Source organism: Mastigoproctus giganteus, chromosome 11, assembly GCF_048544385.1.
Source record: "Mastigoproctus giganteus isolate SK-2022 chromosome 11, ASM4854438v1, whole genome shotgun sequence".
Taxonomy (NCBI): Eukaryota; Metazoa; Arthropoda; class Arachnida; order Uropygi; family Thelyphonidae; genus Mastigoproctus; species Mastigoproctus giganteus.
The window spans coordinates 130,413,126-130,429,749 of NC_143585.1; the positions used below are offsets into that span (position 1 = coordinate 130,413,126).

The following is a 16,624-nucleotide window of genomic DNA, read 5'->3' on the forward strand; positions in this document are numbered from 1 at the left end:
AAATGCAGTTGAGGAAATTAGGATTGTCTTGACAAGGCTGGAAGAAGTCTTTGCATGATGACACTCTTTGTTGCTTCTACTTATCCATGAGGCTGTGCTGTACAAAACCTTCCTTTTCTCTCAATCTTCATGCAGAATTTGACGAATCATCATCTTATTTGTATCCAACTCATCAGCCATCATTATGATGGCCAAGCCGACCAGGCCAGCCGGGTGGGTAAAGTGCCTGCCTGGCAACCCAAAGGTTGCAGGTACGAATCCTGCCTCGGGCTTGAATATTACAATGGTGCCATAGTCTCTGGTTGGACCTCATGGCCACGATACACAAAGGAAGCAGGAAAAAAACTGGCTCCTTTGTGTATTGCTCACATCATACAATTAAAAAAAAAAAAAAAAAAAAAAAATATGATGGCCCAATGATGTTGTCTCACCACAATTTCCCAAATTTTGCAACTCCATTCTCATTTTTGGAGGTTGATGGTTGCTCACTTCTTTGGTCATCATAAACATTCTCATGTCAGTCGAACTGCTTATACCATTCAAACACGCTAGTATGACTTAACATCATCATAAACAATTTTCAACACTTCATACATTTCTGTTGCAGATTTTCCCAGTTTAAAGCAAATTTTGATATTTATTCATTCATTGCTCCATTGCAAAATCGTGACATGGAACATTAATGTTACTAATGAAATTGGTTGTTACTTGCAATCTCAGCCTACTGGAAAATCTCTGTACCACCAATCTTTGGAGGATGTTTGAACTACAACATATAACTTCTGTTTATTTTCAATATTTTCAAACTCAATGAACATAGCTGAAACAGCAACACCTCATATATGTTCTTTCTGTACACATTATAATCACCACATTCAAATTCTGTTGTACTCGGCATTTGACAAATTTTCAGCCAACATTTCAGCCTTATCGAATTCATTAACTGTACTCTTACCATTAGTGTATAAGCAAGGAAATGTGTGCTGTAAGTGGTAATTATTACATAGCCCATGTAACTGCTAGGCCTATGCAGATCCTCACTGGATTTTGTAATCCACCCCCACCATGCTTTTCAGCCTACTGCATGTCGAAATACAAGCAATACATGAATTAACTGTACCTCTGCTTATGACTATCATTAAATTATTAGTCCCCAGAGTAACAGTTTTCTGAATACCCTGACTTGCCAGAAGACAAAAAATTTCACTCATATCTATTTTCATAAATTGAAAGAGGATAAACAACCAATTTCCCAATTCTTCCATTACTCTTTTTAATCAAATAGCTAGTTACACTGCTATTCCTTGAACAGTGAATAATGTAAGAGAGCTCACAGAATTTTTAATGTTAAGCCCCACTAATTTCCTTGTTCAGTGGCTCTCATGTAATTCTTTCAGCTGACAACATTTGTGTATAGATAGTTTAATTAAAAAGATTACAAAATGTAACACGGTTTACAATTTAAAATTAAATAGTTTAGAAACTGTTTTTAGAGTAATTACTAAATTGTTGGTTAGTAATTAACCTCCCCCTCTCATTCCACTGATGAACAGATACTTCAACAAGTTACATGTTAAGAGTGTTGTGGAATAACTTGTTGAATGAAGTTCTGGATAAATAGACATTTATTTTTAAATGGCAAATTGCATTATTCATTAACATCTTGAAATGTTAATGAATAATGCAGTTCCTGCAATAAGAAATGTTTCTGGTCAGAAGTTGTTAATAGTAAGATGTACCATTCTGCTTTTAGGCATATATTTTTGTATTTCTAGATAATGAATTTCCTGAACAATAGACAAGTTGTTCAGGGAACACTCAGACTATGAATTCTTGAATATTTTTTGGATGAGGAGAATACTTTAAAAGATAAAGTTTACCATTATAAATTACAATACTGTGTCCTAATGGAGATACTCTCCATTAGGACACAACAGCTTATGCTATGGAATGCATACAAAGTTTTGCCTAGCTAGTAAATATTATTGAAGCTGTGGTGGAAATATTATATTATAAAAAAAGTAACAGACACCAAATTTAAATCTCATGTTAGACAAAACTGCAACTACTGTAAAATTTTCTTGAATCAGTTTCAAAAGCTGAACAAGAATCTAACATCCAAACAGAACACCCTATCAAATTAAAACAACACTTATTATCTTTTATCTCCTGGATTTATCTGAATGTTTTGTTAGTTTTAACATAGGGTAGGAAAATTACCAAATTCATTCACAGAGTCTGCTAGGATTGGAAAAGCAGTTTGTCTACAGAATGTAAATTGTTAATATTAAGGATTGTGTAGCAGACTGCATTTTCTAGTTCATATATATATTTTTGAATCACTTCTTATACACTGAATTCACTCTGCATCAGCAACATCTACCTAGTACCTTGTGGGCCACCTTATGCTCATAACACAGCCTGTACATGTCTTGGCATGGACTCCTGTGGTAGTTCCACACCACGTGTTGCACAGAATGAGTCCAATAATGCTCATTCACTGTCAGGTGGATGGTTGTAGCATTAAATGACCTTTTCCAGTAGATCCCAAACATGATCAGTTGAGTTGAGATTGGTTATGCTGGGGAGAATGGAGGAGGAATAGAGAATTCACTGTCATGTTCCAGAAACAGTTAGCAACCTGCTAGGCCATGTGGCATGGCCCGTTGTCTGGATACAATGTCATCATGAAGGGGTGCACTCAGTTGGCGATGAGAGAAAGGTAGGTGTTCCCATGCAACTGTTGATAAATGGTGATCAGAAGACCCAGGGTATGTCAAGAAAACAGTCTTGAAACCATAGTGCCACTGCCTCCAGCCTACCAAACACCAACAGTGCAACCAGTTGTCATGGTCTCACGATGCTTTCTCCACATGCAGATATGCTCATCAGCATGATGGAGTTGGAAATGGGATTTATCAGACCAGGCAAAAGATTTCCACACACTGATGGTCCAGTATTGGTGCTGATGAGCCCATGCAAGGTGCAGGTTCTTGTATTTTTCAGTGAACATTCCACATGATGGCTGTTACCTGCCGCAGTCTATACGAGCTAATGTCTGATGCATAGTCTAAGCGGACATTGGTGTTGCTATTCCTACATTGTACTGGGTAGTTAGCTGGGCAACTGTGCCGCATCACTGTTACATTACAAAATGAGAAACACGACACTCACCATAGGTTCAACCACACCACAGTTCCATGTGTAACCTTTGGCTGGTTGTTAGACCACTGTTGAACCAGTCACAATATACTTGTGACACCACAGAATGGGAGCATTTAACCATGTTGGCTGTTGTCAAGATATTGGCCACTGCATGTCTTGCTCCCACCATCATTCCACATTTGAAGAAGGAAAGATCTCAATAACAATCAGTTCTTCTTCACAGATACTAAAAACTGATTAACTCATGTGAGTAAACTACAATCATATATCAGAATTTTACATACTTGTGGGTCTCTAATGCTTCCATTAGTAATCAAAATGGCAAGAGAAGTTGCACCTTACAATCACACAACCCCTGATTTTCAAATGAAGCTTATTTCCATTTTGATGGGACTATGAATAAGCAGAATGCACAGTTTTGGACAAGACTACTCCATCAGCTTCCTAAGGAAAGTAGTCATGGAGGGAAATGCCTGTGTGGATAATCCCATCAAGTCATGGTTTAATTGGACTCTTTTTCTTTAACAAAACTGTTAACCTGTAGTACCTAGATATGTTTTAGAATAGCTTTCTACTACAGTTCATGGAAAATTAATTTTCCAGTAGTTAATTTTCCACTGACATCCAGTAGTTTATGCAACATAGCAACACCACATACAGCGAATGTCACGGATTTTTTTGCACAGTGCTTTTGCCCATTGCATACTGCTATATCATTAAACCCATGTGACTTTTTCTTGTGTGGTTTCTTGAAAAGATATTCTGCAGAAAACCTGCCACACTTATAGATTTGAGAATTGTGACTGTTTGGCTGTATCGTGCAATTGATGAAGATGCCTTGTCACAACATTACAAACAATTGGTGTATGACTTTGAGAACTTTTAGCAACAAAATGGAGAACATTTTCACATTATGAACATATAGTAAAATAAGAATGTTTTACAAGAATCAGCATGAAAATTCATAATGTTTGTACCAATTAATGAATAAATAAATTTCTTACAAAACATTTAAATGTGCCAACATTTCAAGTACTACTCCGTATATTATACTTAAAATATATGGCCTATGGGATCACTGATGAATTATATAAAATGTTATGATATTGAATGAGTTGGGGGGAGTGGTCACATGAATGTTATATAAGTTTTTTTATGAAAACAAATAACATGCTCTAAATGGCATATTTTGTTATGAAATAATCAGGACAGGAGGGTGTAGGGGGTTAAAACTGCTATCACATAGTATTACATGAAGAGTCAGTGCATCATTAGGTGAAAGAAATCCAAATTACCTGTGGGAAGAATGGAGCAATAACTGGTCCAGTAATTTCATCTTCTCTTTCAAGCTGAACATTAACGTTGACCACAGTTCCACTAGAAAAAAAAAAGACAGAAATAACACTGTTGCATAAAAAATGTATAATGTAATGAGAGAGAGAGAGAGAGAGAGAGAGAGAGAGAGAGAGAGAGAGATAAACTAACATGTTATATAACAGAGGACAGTATTCTGAGGCCTTTATCTCTTTCCATATACAAGTTTTGATTATTATTAAGCTTAGAGATTAATAATAATTTTTCAAAATCATAGAATTCAATAGGGTAAACAGTTCCAGATGAGATATGATGTGTTTTTGTTCTGCTCTCTTGTATTTGCATTCAACTAATCTTATCACACACAAGGAATTTATTGAAATATAAATTTTTTATAGTAATAACAAGAAAATCAAATGCAAGTGTCAGAAACTCCAAAAATTGCTTGCATCACAAGAGATGAAATTAGAAGTTCCAAGGACAACTGAGATGGTGGAAAAGAAATTTGAAGGTTAGACATGCCCCAGATCTTGCATCTTCTACTGTAGTGAAAATTAGGAAGTTGCATCAAAATACAAAGTGCATTATTAATAATCGAAGTAGTGACTATACAAAATCAAGCAAGAAAAAATGTTTTTCATATGGTACTTGCCTGCAACTAGTCTTCCAGCTATGAAGTCACATGTTCATAATATTTTTTGGAATTAATGTTAGTGAAAGTGTCACCTGGCAGATGAACAGTAGTACCACTAATGGTTTTAGAGTTATTTACCAAGCTCAATGAATATGTTATGAATCAGGATGCAGGCATGAGCATGCTTCTGTATTGCAACACTAATGTTCATGGCAAAATAATAATGGGGTGGGGTACAAATTGTCCACGCTAATTATGGTGGCATATAACAGAGAGGAAAGATAAATCTGGCTTTATTTAAGTGCAATTCCACAAGGCATATTATTTATTGTTACTGAGAGAAAGAGAGAGAAATTACGTGGATAGTTGTAGGCTATGATAAATAGTTTTTAAAACGCCCTAACTTTTAAAAATCAAAAAACAGAAAACTTTTAACAAAGATGGAATGTTCTGGTCCTGCATTTCAGCACTGTATGATATGAAGTGCATATATATTTTTTCACCTAGTGTTATAACCACACTTATAGTGTTGTGGTTATTAATTTTGAGCTGGCTACCTAATGTCAGTTTTCAAACACATATTATTAATTTAGTATGTCAGTAATTTAAAAACTAATAATATCATACCTGTGCATTTGAAAAATAGTACAAACTTTATACTAAAAATTTTTGAAAGAAACAAAATTATCATGAATTTGGAAGAGCTGACAGATATTTTTTAATTGTATTTTGAAACTTTTATCAGTGTTTAATGTGTTCATCATACTTTTGTAATATTTTATTTTCAGGTTTAAGTTTGTAAAGTGAGCTTTTATGAAATTTTTAGTTTATAATTATTATTTTGTAATAACTACAACCAACTTTAATTCTAAAGATGAATGCAAACTGATTCATACTGATATAGTGTCCTGGAACAGCCACATGTGGCACTTTTTGGCACCTAATGGGGTTGGGAACGTATGGCTGGATATGATTCTCATTGCTTAGATGACTTCTGATTATAAACCCCCTTCTACTTTCCTTCTCTGTAACACTTAACAGATTCCATTCTATTATTATCACTCTTTCAGGAATTTTGGTTAGTATGAGTGGCATGTAACTCTAATCAAGAGTCTACTAAAGGTTTAAATGTTTAGCTTACATTGAGAGGTGTATAACAGAAGGTCACTCCAGGCTGAAGTCATTTTACCATTTTTGGAGAACCTGGAGTAGATCCTAACTGTATGCTGGGTACAGCTTGTAATGTGGAAGTCTATTTCATAGAAAAAAAGCCTCTCTATTAGCTGGATCTGTTCTACTAGAAAAGTGAAGCAAGCTGAGTTGAGAATTTTAACATCACAAACAAGTGAAAGAAAACAACTTTACTTGTTGGGAAAGTACGATTCAAGAAAGCAGAATTTTAAAGAAGGTAGACGTCCAGTGTACTTTACTAATTTCGGAGGGATAAATGTAAAACATTAATTTGCCAGAAAGGGGTAATAATATTTTCAGCCAAAGGAGATTCCAAATTAGGAAATCTCTGATTAGGAATATCAGAAAAATATATAATAATAAATAAATGTATAATCAGAACAAATGGGATAAGTGGTGATTGAATGGGATAAGTGGTGAAACAAATGGGATAAGTGGTGAAACAAATGGGATAAGTGGTAATAGATTGTCAGAAAAACAACTCATAAATGAATCAAGAAAGTTTAGTTCTATTGCAGACAAGAATGATCCATTAGTTCTACTAATGGAACTATTCATAATTTGTTGATGTAGATGAGGAAACATGAAGTGGTGAAATTTTTAAGACACGCAAGCAAATCTTTAACATGAATTTGATGGCATCTGCCTCCATTTGTAGCTGGCAGGATAGAGGGCAGCAAGATTATACACTAGCTGATATGGATTCCCCCATAGAGAAATATGAATAGATTCAGTTCAGTAGATTATCTAGTGACCGGCTTGTGAATACCATTTTATAACCATACCTTTGAAACATAAGTAATGTTGGATCATGCTGTGATATCTGTCATAACCTCAAAAAAATGTGGCTCATATTGATAACAAAAGAGATGAGGGGATTCTGAAGGCTAAACATGGTTAATTAACTAGGTGGGCTGTTTCACCCCCATGGTCTCATAAGATGAAGGTGGCTGAGTGGAGAACCATGAATACTGACACTTACTTTAACATTTTTGACAATTTCATGCTCCCTACAACGTGGCAGTCCTTTGGTACAGACCTGTTTGTTTCAACAGAATAATGCTTCATGCCATACTGCTAGTGCAGATTGAGAAAGTATGTAAATCCAGAAATTACTTAACAGAATATCAAGTTGTGAAAGATGCACAATTTCCACCTGCTCTATGCTTAATTTTCATGGAAGTAACCCATCAGATACAAGATGATGTGTAGGCATTCCAAAAGAGTGTGTAAAAAATAAAATAAATAAATAAATAAACTAAAAATATAAAAATGAAAAGAAGCCACTGAAAGATTACAGCAAAAGTACCAAAGCACACAGAAATCAGTTGACTTTAGTCCTCAAAAGTGTTGTACTATTAAAATTAAATAAAACTAAGCAATTTTAAATCATAGTTTATTAATATAAAATTTAAAATCAATTTAAAACCACACTTTATTCTTAAATCTACTATAATTTAATTCTGCACTTGTCCATGTGAAGGCACAAAAAACAACTGAGCTAATGAGTTGCTGACATTCTTGCAAATACCAGTGAATATATGTCATCATGCTTAGTTTGAGGGTTGACACTGAGTGGTCAAAGTGGAAAGGCACAAATACATGCATCTGAGACCACATGACTACTAAATATTGTTAATGATAATATTTATTGTCAAAATGAGTAGTTGTAAACTTCTGATTTATGTGGTCATGCAGGAATATAAACAGAATATACGTTATTGTTTAGGAATAACTAATATTGCTTTGCAGTAGATTATAGTAGAGTACTGAATAATTAAAATAACTCGTTACATATCAACATCATCTGATTAAAAAACAGTGTGTATCCTGTTCGCATGAAAGACATTTTATTTTATGTGAAAACATCCTTAGGAAACATCACTTGAGATTGTATTTTCAACACTTTTCACAATTTGGTAATAGACAACAAAACAAAATCAAAACTGTTTAAATTTTTAAAATCGAACAGCTAGAATTGAAGTTATAAATGATGTAATGCTTTATATTCCACCCGCTACTTTTTACTGAATCAATTAGTGACTGAGTTAGCGTCATTTAGGAAGTGACATCATTTGCATAATTCCTGTCTCGCATTTTCATTACCAATCGGTTTCACTTCAGCCCAAAAAATTTAGTAGGTGCTGCCAGATGATTTTGCATCTAAAATGACGTGTGTAGAAATATGTAACCTGGCCATGAGCCACCACTGCCCAACTGTAGTAAACACCTACTAATTTTAACTCATTGTTATTCCGTAACAGTTTTCAGTTAAGTGGGCATTAAGTGAATTATGAAATCAGTGTTACCACTTTGAAAAGTGGACATAATGTTACCGCGATGTGCCTGTGTCAACCAAAAGTGAAACTTTTGCATGCTGCAAAAACCACTATAGCAAACTTGAAGTAACATATTCAGGTACGCTATATTTCTTTGATTTTTGTACCAGGGCTGTTCAATAAAGAATAATCATAATTTTTCCTGAACAACCATAATGCTTGCTATTTCTAGCTGAACTGCAGAATTTAAGACCCAACCAAGCTGCATCACACAGCAACTGCACAGCTGACCCATGCTCATGGTGTGACCTTGGTGGCCAGTCAAGTTTATGCCTACTTAACAATGGATGACATACGAGGAACGGTATGCTGCTCTCAAATTTTGTTTCTGTCTTACGAAAACACCAGCTGAAGTGTATGAAATATTAAGAGGCATATGGTGAACCTACACTCCCATACAACACAGCTCACTGGTAGTTTAGAATATTTAAAGATGGACGTGATCCATTCACAAAAATCGATGGTCCTGGAACTCCAACCACGCTGTCACCAGAAAAACCATAAACACCACCTCTGTAATTGTGAAAAAAAGGTAGTCATATAACAATCACACAACTGGCGAATATGTTGGGAATATCAGTAGAAAGTATGCATGGCATTCTCCATGACCATTTGCATATTTGTTTGTGCATGCTGGGTTCCAAGACTACTCACACCTATGCAACAGCAAGTTCACATGGAGGTTTGTCAGGAGCTGCAATGGATGGTTACTGAAGATGGTGAGGTTCTGTGCAAGGTGATAGTGGCAGATGAGACATGGCTTCATCATCTTGACCCAAAGAGTAAGCAACAAAGCTCTGTTTGGAAGGCTACATCATCGGCAACATCGAAAAAAGCAAACGTTGTGGCCTCTGCAGGAAAGGTTATGGTCATTTCTTTTTACGACATTCAAGGTTTACCAGCATATCTTGCCACATTATATGACTGTTATGGGATCCTCCTACAGCGCTGTACTGCACACTTTGTGGGATCACATTCGCTGCAAATGACCGCAACTGCCTGCAGGTGGGTGGATGATGCATCACGACAAAGTGAAATCTCATATTGCTCATATTTCCATCAAGTACTTAGCCAGCATTAACATCAAATGTGTTCCTCAAATGCCCAACAGCCTTGAACTTGTACCCTGCAATTTTTTTTTATTTCCAAAGTTAAAGAAGGAGCTGCGAGGAAAGTTTTCAGTTGCCAGAAGAAGCTGTAAAGACATTGAGGGTGATTCTCAAACGTATGTCATAAAATGGCTTCCACCATGTTTTTGAAGAATGGGAGAAATGTTGCAGCAAGTGCATTTCGTCAAATGGGACTACTTTGAAAAGAACCATCAAAATATGGATGATTAATAAATATAAGTTGTGAAAAAAAAATTATTCGTTATTAAACAACCTTCCTAAAATAACTCTGGGACAGCCAACAAAGTTAGAGGAATCAACAGCTGCTCATAAACACCAGCTTTTTAGCTGGCGTTCATGAACGGGCAGTCTAGAATAAATTTTTTCCCTGTCTACAAAGATTTTAAATATATAGCATCCTATTTTCTGTATACTACTTAATTCTTTCACATGTCTGAGGTAGAAAATTTAGAATAACCACTAGTAAAGTAGCCCAACCAATCCTCTTTTTGTGTAGCACAGCCAGACTGCAATCTTTTGATTTTGTTTTGTAATCTTTAGACTTTGATCTCTGATAAGCAGAGTACCAGCTGCTGAATGTTTTAATTCATCTAAAGAGATAGGTGTTGATTAACAGAGATTAGGGAAACCCATATTCAACCACTCTTCAAAACCGCGTTCCTTAGACTGAATGAACGGTTCTGGCTAGCATGCTCCCGGCCCATTTACAGTTTCCATGCACTTGTTGAGAATAATTTCCATGCTCCTCCAGTAGTGTACCAAGAGCTATGGTCCTGCTGATGTTATTTAAGGATCTACTATGGTTGTAAAGTTCCACTGTTCACAAAGGAGGCAGTTACCTTTGAAAGCTTTGATTTTTTTTTTTTTAATTTAATTTTATTTTATTAGTCTTTGTCAAATATAGAGGTTGGTGCATTTATTATGAGTAATTCATCTGCAGAATTGGAAGCGGTGATGTGGAAAGCTTTTTTTGGCTGATGCTATATAAGATTGCTTTCTTGACTTTGTCACTATTAATACTAACACTAATTTTATTCAAGCATTTAAAACATGCATCTGTCTTTCAGTCTTGACATATGTGAAGTTTTATCTATCTTTTTAATCTACAAAAGCTGCAAAACCAATTAAATTTATTACCAACATAGCATTTATTTTTGTTGTTGTTATTATTGTAATTTGTTGAAATAAAATAAATTTACGTAATACTGGTAAAGCTTAAGCACAGCAAACTTTTAAGTTTCACACTACTGAATGTGTTGAAAAAATACTGCTTTGCTCAAATAGGATAAATGAAAATACAGTTCACAATAGTGTTCAAAATGTGAACTATTTGAATGTCAAACATTAAAATTTTGGGATCAAGTTGCTTCGTTGAGTTTCAGAATGGTATTGTTGAATACAGAGTTTGAATTCATAGCGAAGACATTGTGACAGATCCAATTCTTGTGGAATCGAATATCTTGGCATTAAATGAAACATGGCTTTAAAACGATGAAAATGCTGATGTTCGAGGATACAAACGTATCACATAATTCAAAAGACATTCTGTGCGATCTGGTGGTGTTGCGATATACAATAAAGTCGAACTGACAATATGTACACCACATATTCTCATTACCATGGATGCAGACTCGCTATGGCAAATGACTGGTACAGATAATTGTGGCAACATTTGTGCAGCTGAAGTTGAAATAAATGGACAGAAGACTTTGCGTGCAACATTGTACATCTCACATAATTCAACATTAGAGCAGATTAAAGTTTCCTTAATGTCCAATTTAGCGATTTATATGCCAAAGTTTGGAGACATACCTAAAGTTGTAAGGAAATAAAACTTTCAAAAGATCCCAATGATTTTAGCAGGTGATTTCAACATTGATGTGAAGAAACCTGAAAATGCGCCATTCCTCGACTTCATGGAATCAATATTTGATCTTAAACTCACATCAGATCCTACAAAATCAACTGAGAGTGGTCAATCATGTATCGACTTGGTCTTCAATAGCAATGTTAATAGTTTGAATTGTTGCAACTATGTATCCTACTTTAGTTACCACAAACCTTTATTGTTGATTGTAAATGAAAATACCAAAAAAAAATAAAACTGATTTTATTAAGCTTAAATTGTATTTTTTATTTCACATGACGTTATTCACGGTTCCACTTTGGGCTCCAGGGAACCAACAACGATTTTTTTGCGAGTTAATTATGGTGTTTAATAAACCCCCTTCCCATTTCACCTATCCATTCACTCCAAATGTTTGTCCATTTCTGCCCTGAACCTATTTAAGTTTTGACCTCCACTACAACAGACGGAAGTTTGTTCCAACTATCAACAACCAGCTGGCTATAGGCAAATTTCTGCATATCTATTCTCCAATTGCTGTTCCTCAATTTGAATTTATGTCCCCTCAGGTGAGTAATCTGAGCAAGAGGAAGAATCCCATCAGCATTGAACTTGCTCAAACCATTCAAGGCCTTATACACCTCAATTCACAGGTGCCTAGTCCCCAGACATTGCAATTTGCAGAACTTGAGCCTTTCTAGGTAACATCAGCCCTCTGTTCAACTCGCCAATCTTGTTGCCCTTCTCTGTACTCGTTCCAGCAGCTCAACATACTTCCTAAAATGAGGCCTCCAGACCTGTAAGTAGTACTCAAGGTGTGGTTTGACCATTGCTGTATACAAGGGGTCAATCACCTCCTTATTCCTGTGAGAAAAATTCCTGTATATCATTGACAAGATATCATGAGCTATTCTTACAGCCTGTCTGCACTGCTCAGAAACAATTACCCACAGGTCCTTTTGATTCTCCACTCCCATGAGTGTAGCACCACCCAGTTGGTATGTTACTCTAGGGTTACTGCTACCCATATTCAGTACTTTACATTTGTCAATGTCAAACTTCAGTTACCACCTCTCAAGCCCATCTGCTCAACTTTTCCATATGCTGTTGCAGTAGTGTACTATCATTACTGTCATTATCAATGCTGCCAACCTTCATATCATCTGCAAACTTACACATTAACCCTGATATACCTTCATCAATATCATTAATAAATACAGAAAATAACAATGGGCACAACTACAAACCCTGGGGGACTGCACTAATAACCTTAGTCCACGAAGAGCAGTGGCCACTGATTGCCACTCTGTCTTCTCCCACTCAACCATCCTTTTATCCATTCTAACAACTTGCCTTAATGCCATACTGCTCCAATCTGTACAGTAGTCTTCCATGTGCAACGATATCAAAAGCTTTCCTAAAATGCAAGTGTATGATATTAAAATTATTTAAATTAATTTGATTAATTTCGATCAATTATTTGATTAATCGAAATTAATCAAATTAATTTGACTGGATACTATGATGTGGTCACAAAGGAACTGGATTACATCATAGTATCCAATCAAATTAACTGGACAAGACCTCCTCTTAACAAACCCATGCTGTGTCTGGACTATTACTGCAGTCTTGGGTGATCCTGTGTCAACTCTTTAACCAATGACTCCATTATTTTCCCTGGAACAGAAGTTAAACTAACAGGTCTGTAATTCCTCGTGACGCCCTTTGATCCCTCTCTGTTAATTGGGGACACATCTGCACATCTCCAGTCCATTGGGGACACATTTGCACATCTCCAGTCCATTGGGACCTCACTTCAGTCCAAGGAAGCTTTCATAATTAAAGCTAAGGGTTTGCTTACTTCATTTAATATAACTGGATACATCCCACCCACCACAGGTGCCTTTCTTAGGTTCAATTTCAACAATATCTCCTAAAGTTTACTCTCAGTTATTACAAAATCATTCAGCTCCCTGCCAGAGTTTGATAAGCTTCTGGCCTCCACTTCTCTACAGACTTCCTCATGTAAGAATGTAGATACAAATTACTTATTCAGTTTGTCAGTTACCTCAGCAGGTTCATCAATAATCGAACTGTCAATATCAATTGGACCAATCTGATTCATTCCCTTCCTTCTAGAGTTTAAATAAGTAAGGAAGCCGTTACTGTTTTTTTCTGCATCCTTTGCCAAAGATTTTTCATTATCTGCCTTTGCTTGCCAAACATTCTTTGTGACATGAATACAGACTCTCTTATATCTACCACAGGCATCTGTGTCTCCTGATAAATCATATGCGTCCCATTTTTTTTTTTTTTTTTTTTCTGGTAGTTGTTGGCGCATCGGCTTCTGTGGCCATAATGCACCTCCCAAGGTTTTTGCAGTACTTTGATCCAAGCCCGAGGCGGGATTCGAACCCGCGACCTTTGGGTTGCTAGGCAGGTACTTTACCCACCCGGCTAGCTCGGTCGGCTATGCATCCCATGCATTTTTGTTCTCTGCCACGAGTCTCATTAATTCATCTGACATCCATTTAGGTCTAAACCTTGAAAAGTATTTCTTAGTTGGTATGAAAAGCCTAGTAGCTTCAAAGATTAATTCCTTGAATGCTTCCCATTTAGAATTTGCCGTTAGTAACACCATCAGTCGGTCCCACTGTATAGAATTGAAAAAAAAAAAAAAAAAAAAAAAACTGTCTGAGACCACTGTAGTCACCTTTATGAAAACAAAAATCCTTCCCATTGCTCTTGATGGTAGTTACATCTTTAAGTAAATCCCACATCAGTACACTGTGATCACTGTCAACCAGTGGTTCCTTTATCTGAAAATTCTTAATGCATGAATAATCACTGCTGATAATCAGATCAATGATATTACTCCCTCTGGTTGCCTCTCAAACATGCTGCTGTAGAAACAATCATCCAATAAATCCACAAAATCCTTGCTAGTGTGTGAGTGACCAATCCACAAGTTCCAGTCTATATCTGGAAAGTTAAAATTCCCCATTATAAGACAATCTGATTTACTGGCCCACTCTACTTCACAGTTGTTCATTGTACTCATCAGAGTCATTAAGCCTATAACACAATTCTACTCTCAACTTGGTTTTCCCAGTGCTTATGTCACACCAAACTGACTGAACACTGCACTGTCCACCCATATCAACTGGCTGCACTTCCTAAGATTTTATGCATTTCTTAACTAATAACCCTTCCTCCCTTCCTATCCTTTCTTTACATACTGTACTCCCCAAATTCCAATTCTGCATTCCTTTCTCTGTGTGACACCATATCTCTGATATTCCAACAACATCAGCCTTTAATGTTTTCGCCAGCACCTCAAATTCATCAAATTTATTTATATACTCCTAGCATTGGTGTATATGCAAGTATACATGCACTTGTTCTTACTCTTAGTTACCCTAATACAACCCATGTATTTACTTGTTCCATGATGACTCCGAGCAGTACTTGAAATCCCCAAGTACCTCGTTTTCCAGGCTGCTGCTCATTCCAGCAGTGCAAGAATCACTTTCACCTCTGTCTGTGGCTGCTGTTAATATATTAGCCTGTGAATCTCCCCACGCTAGCAGTTTTCCGACACACATAATGCTGCCTCGATAGCATCAGCAAATATTCTTGCACCCTTTCTATTTAAGTGTATCCCATCCCTGTAGAAACAATGTCTCCTGTTAACAAGCACAGACCACACCGAGAAAAACTCTTCCCCATGAACCTTGCACAATTTCTCCAGGGCTGAAATGATTGACAAGGTTATCATCATATACTCCCTCCTATTGTGTCTGAGCAGAATTGCAGACACTTTCAGATTTAATCCTAACTCATTACTTTTTTTCAACATTGACCTGTACTTGTTAAGTAAGTTCGCAGATCTCCTACTCTTAATGTCATTATTGCCAACGTGTATGACAATATCATCCTTTTTGCCCTTAAAAGATATTTGCTCTACAACGTCATCAACTTTTGCCCCTGGCAGACATATTCTGGTTCTATCCATCTATCATTTTTGCACAATATATTTCCTGTCTCCATAACAATAGAGTCACCAACAATAACTAGTTCCTGTGAGATCAGCACATTCTGCCCTGAAGGTTACCTGATATACAAGAATGAGCTCTGGCATTTATTGGGCAGCTGAAAATTTGATGGGCTCCCCATTTCAATTCCTTCGAGGGCACCTACTCTACTCTTCAAACTCTCATAGACACCCATCAAAATGCTGAGTTGTGCCTAATTTCTTGACACTCTGTGCACCTAGCACATACAAAGACATCCTCCTTAGCTAGATCATGTTCCGTTTCAGTAAGTTCCACAAACATTTCACAAGTTGCGCATTTTTTTAGGCTGTGATACATTGGAGAATCACCATTCGGTTTTCCACAGATCCACAGCATGATTTATGTTTAAATACTATGTAATTAATTAACAATGAAAATGAATAAGGTTAATAAATTTAATTGATTAATTTACTATACTTGACTATACAATACTATACTAAGCTAATGCAGTAATACATATTCTGCAATATAGTTTTATGTTATTCCTTAGCTATCAAGTTTGAGACACACACTATCAAGTTACACTATACCGTAGCAATCACAATGTTAATTTACTTAAATCCTTACCTAAATACAAACAATATATGCCCAAAAACGTTGTTGCTGTTTTGGTTTTTAGGAGCATTAGCAACTAAGGCCATATTGCTCCAGGGATATGCGGTGGCCATTCCCTGACCTTTCCACATCCTCCATATTTGGTGGTCACGGGCTCGAACCCCAGTCTAATCAAGAAGCGTGTGCTATGCACTGCTGCTCCTGACCACCTGGCTACTACCGAGGTGCCCACATAAAAGTGATTAAAATCCTACTATTCTTCTTCAGTGCTGGTTACGCTATGATATTCCAGCCAAAACCCCAATACGATAGTGGTATGAGTAGCAAATTGTAACTTACAAAATCACTAGCTAAATTTGAAAAATAGACTAACC

At 36.3% G+C, this 16,624-nt stretch overlaps 1 protein-coding gene across 1 annotated transcript in view; it reads right to left on the bottom strand.

Annotated features, from left to right (window-relative positions):
• Brr2 (U5 small nuclear ribonucleoprotein l(3)72Ab) overlaps positions 1-16,624 on the bottom strand; it is a 570,943-nt gene that overhangs the window by 15,935 nt on the left and 538,384 nt on the right. The window contains exon 42 of the mRNA XM_090384330.1: positions 4,461-4,542. Coding sequence (XP_090240456.1) covers positions 4,461-4,542 — 82 coding nt within the window. The remainder of the gene's footprint in view (positions 1-4,460; positions 4,543-16,624) is intronic.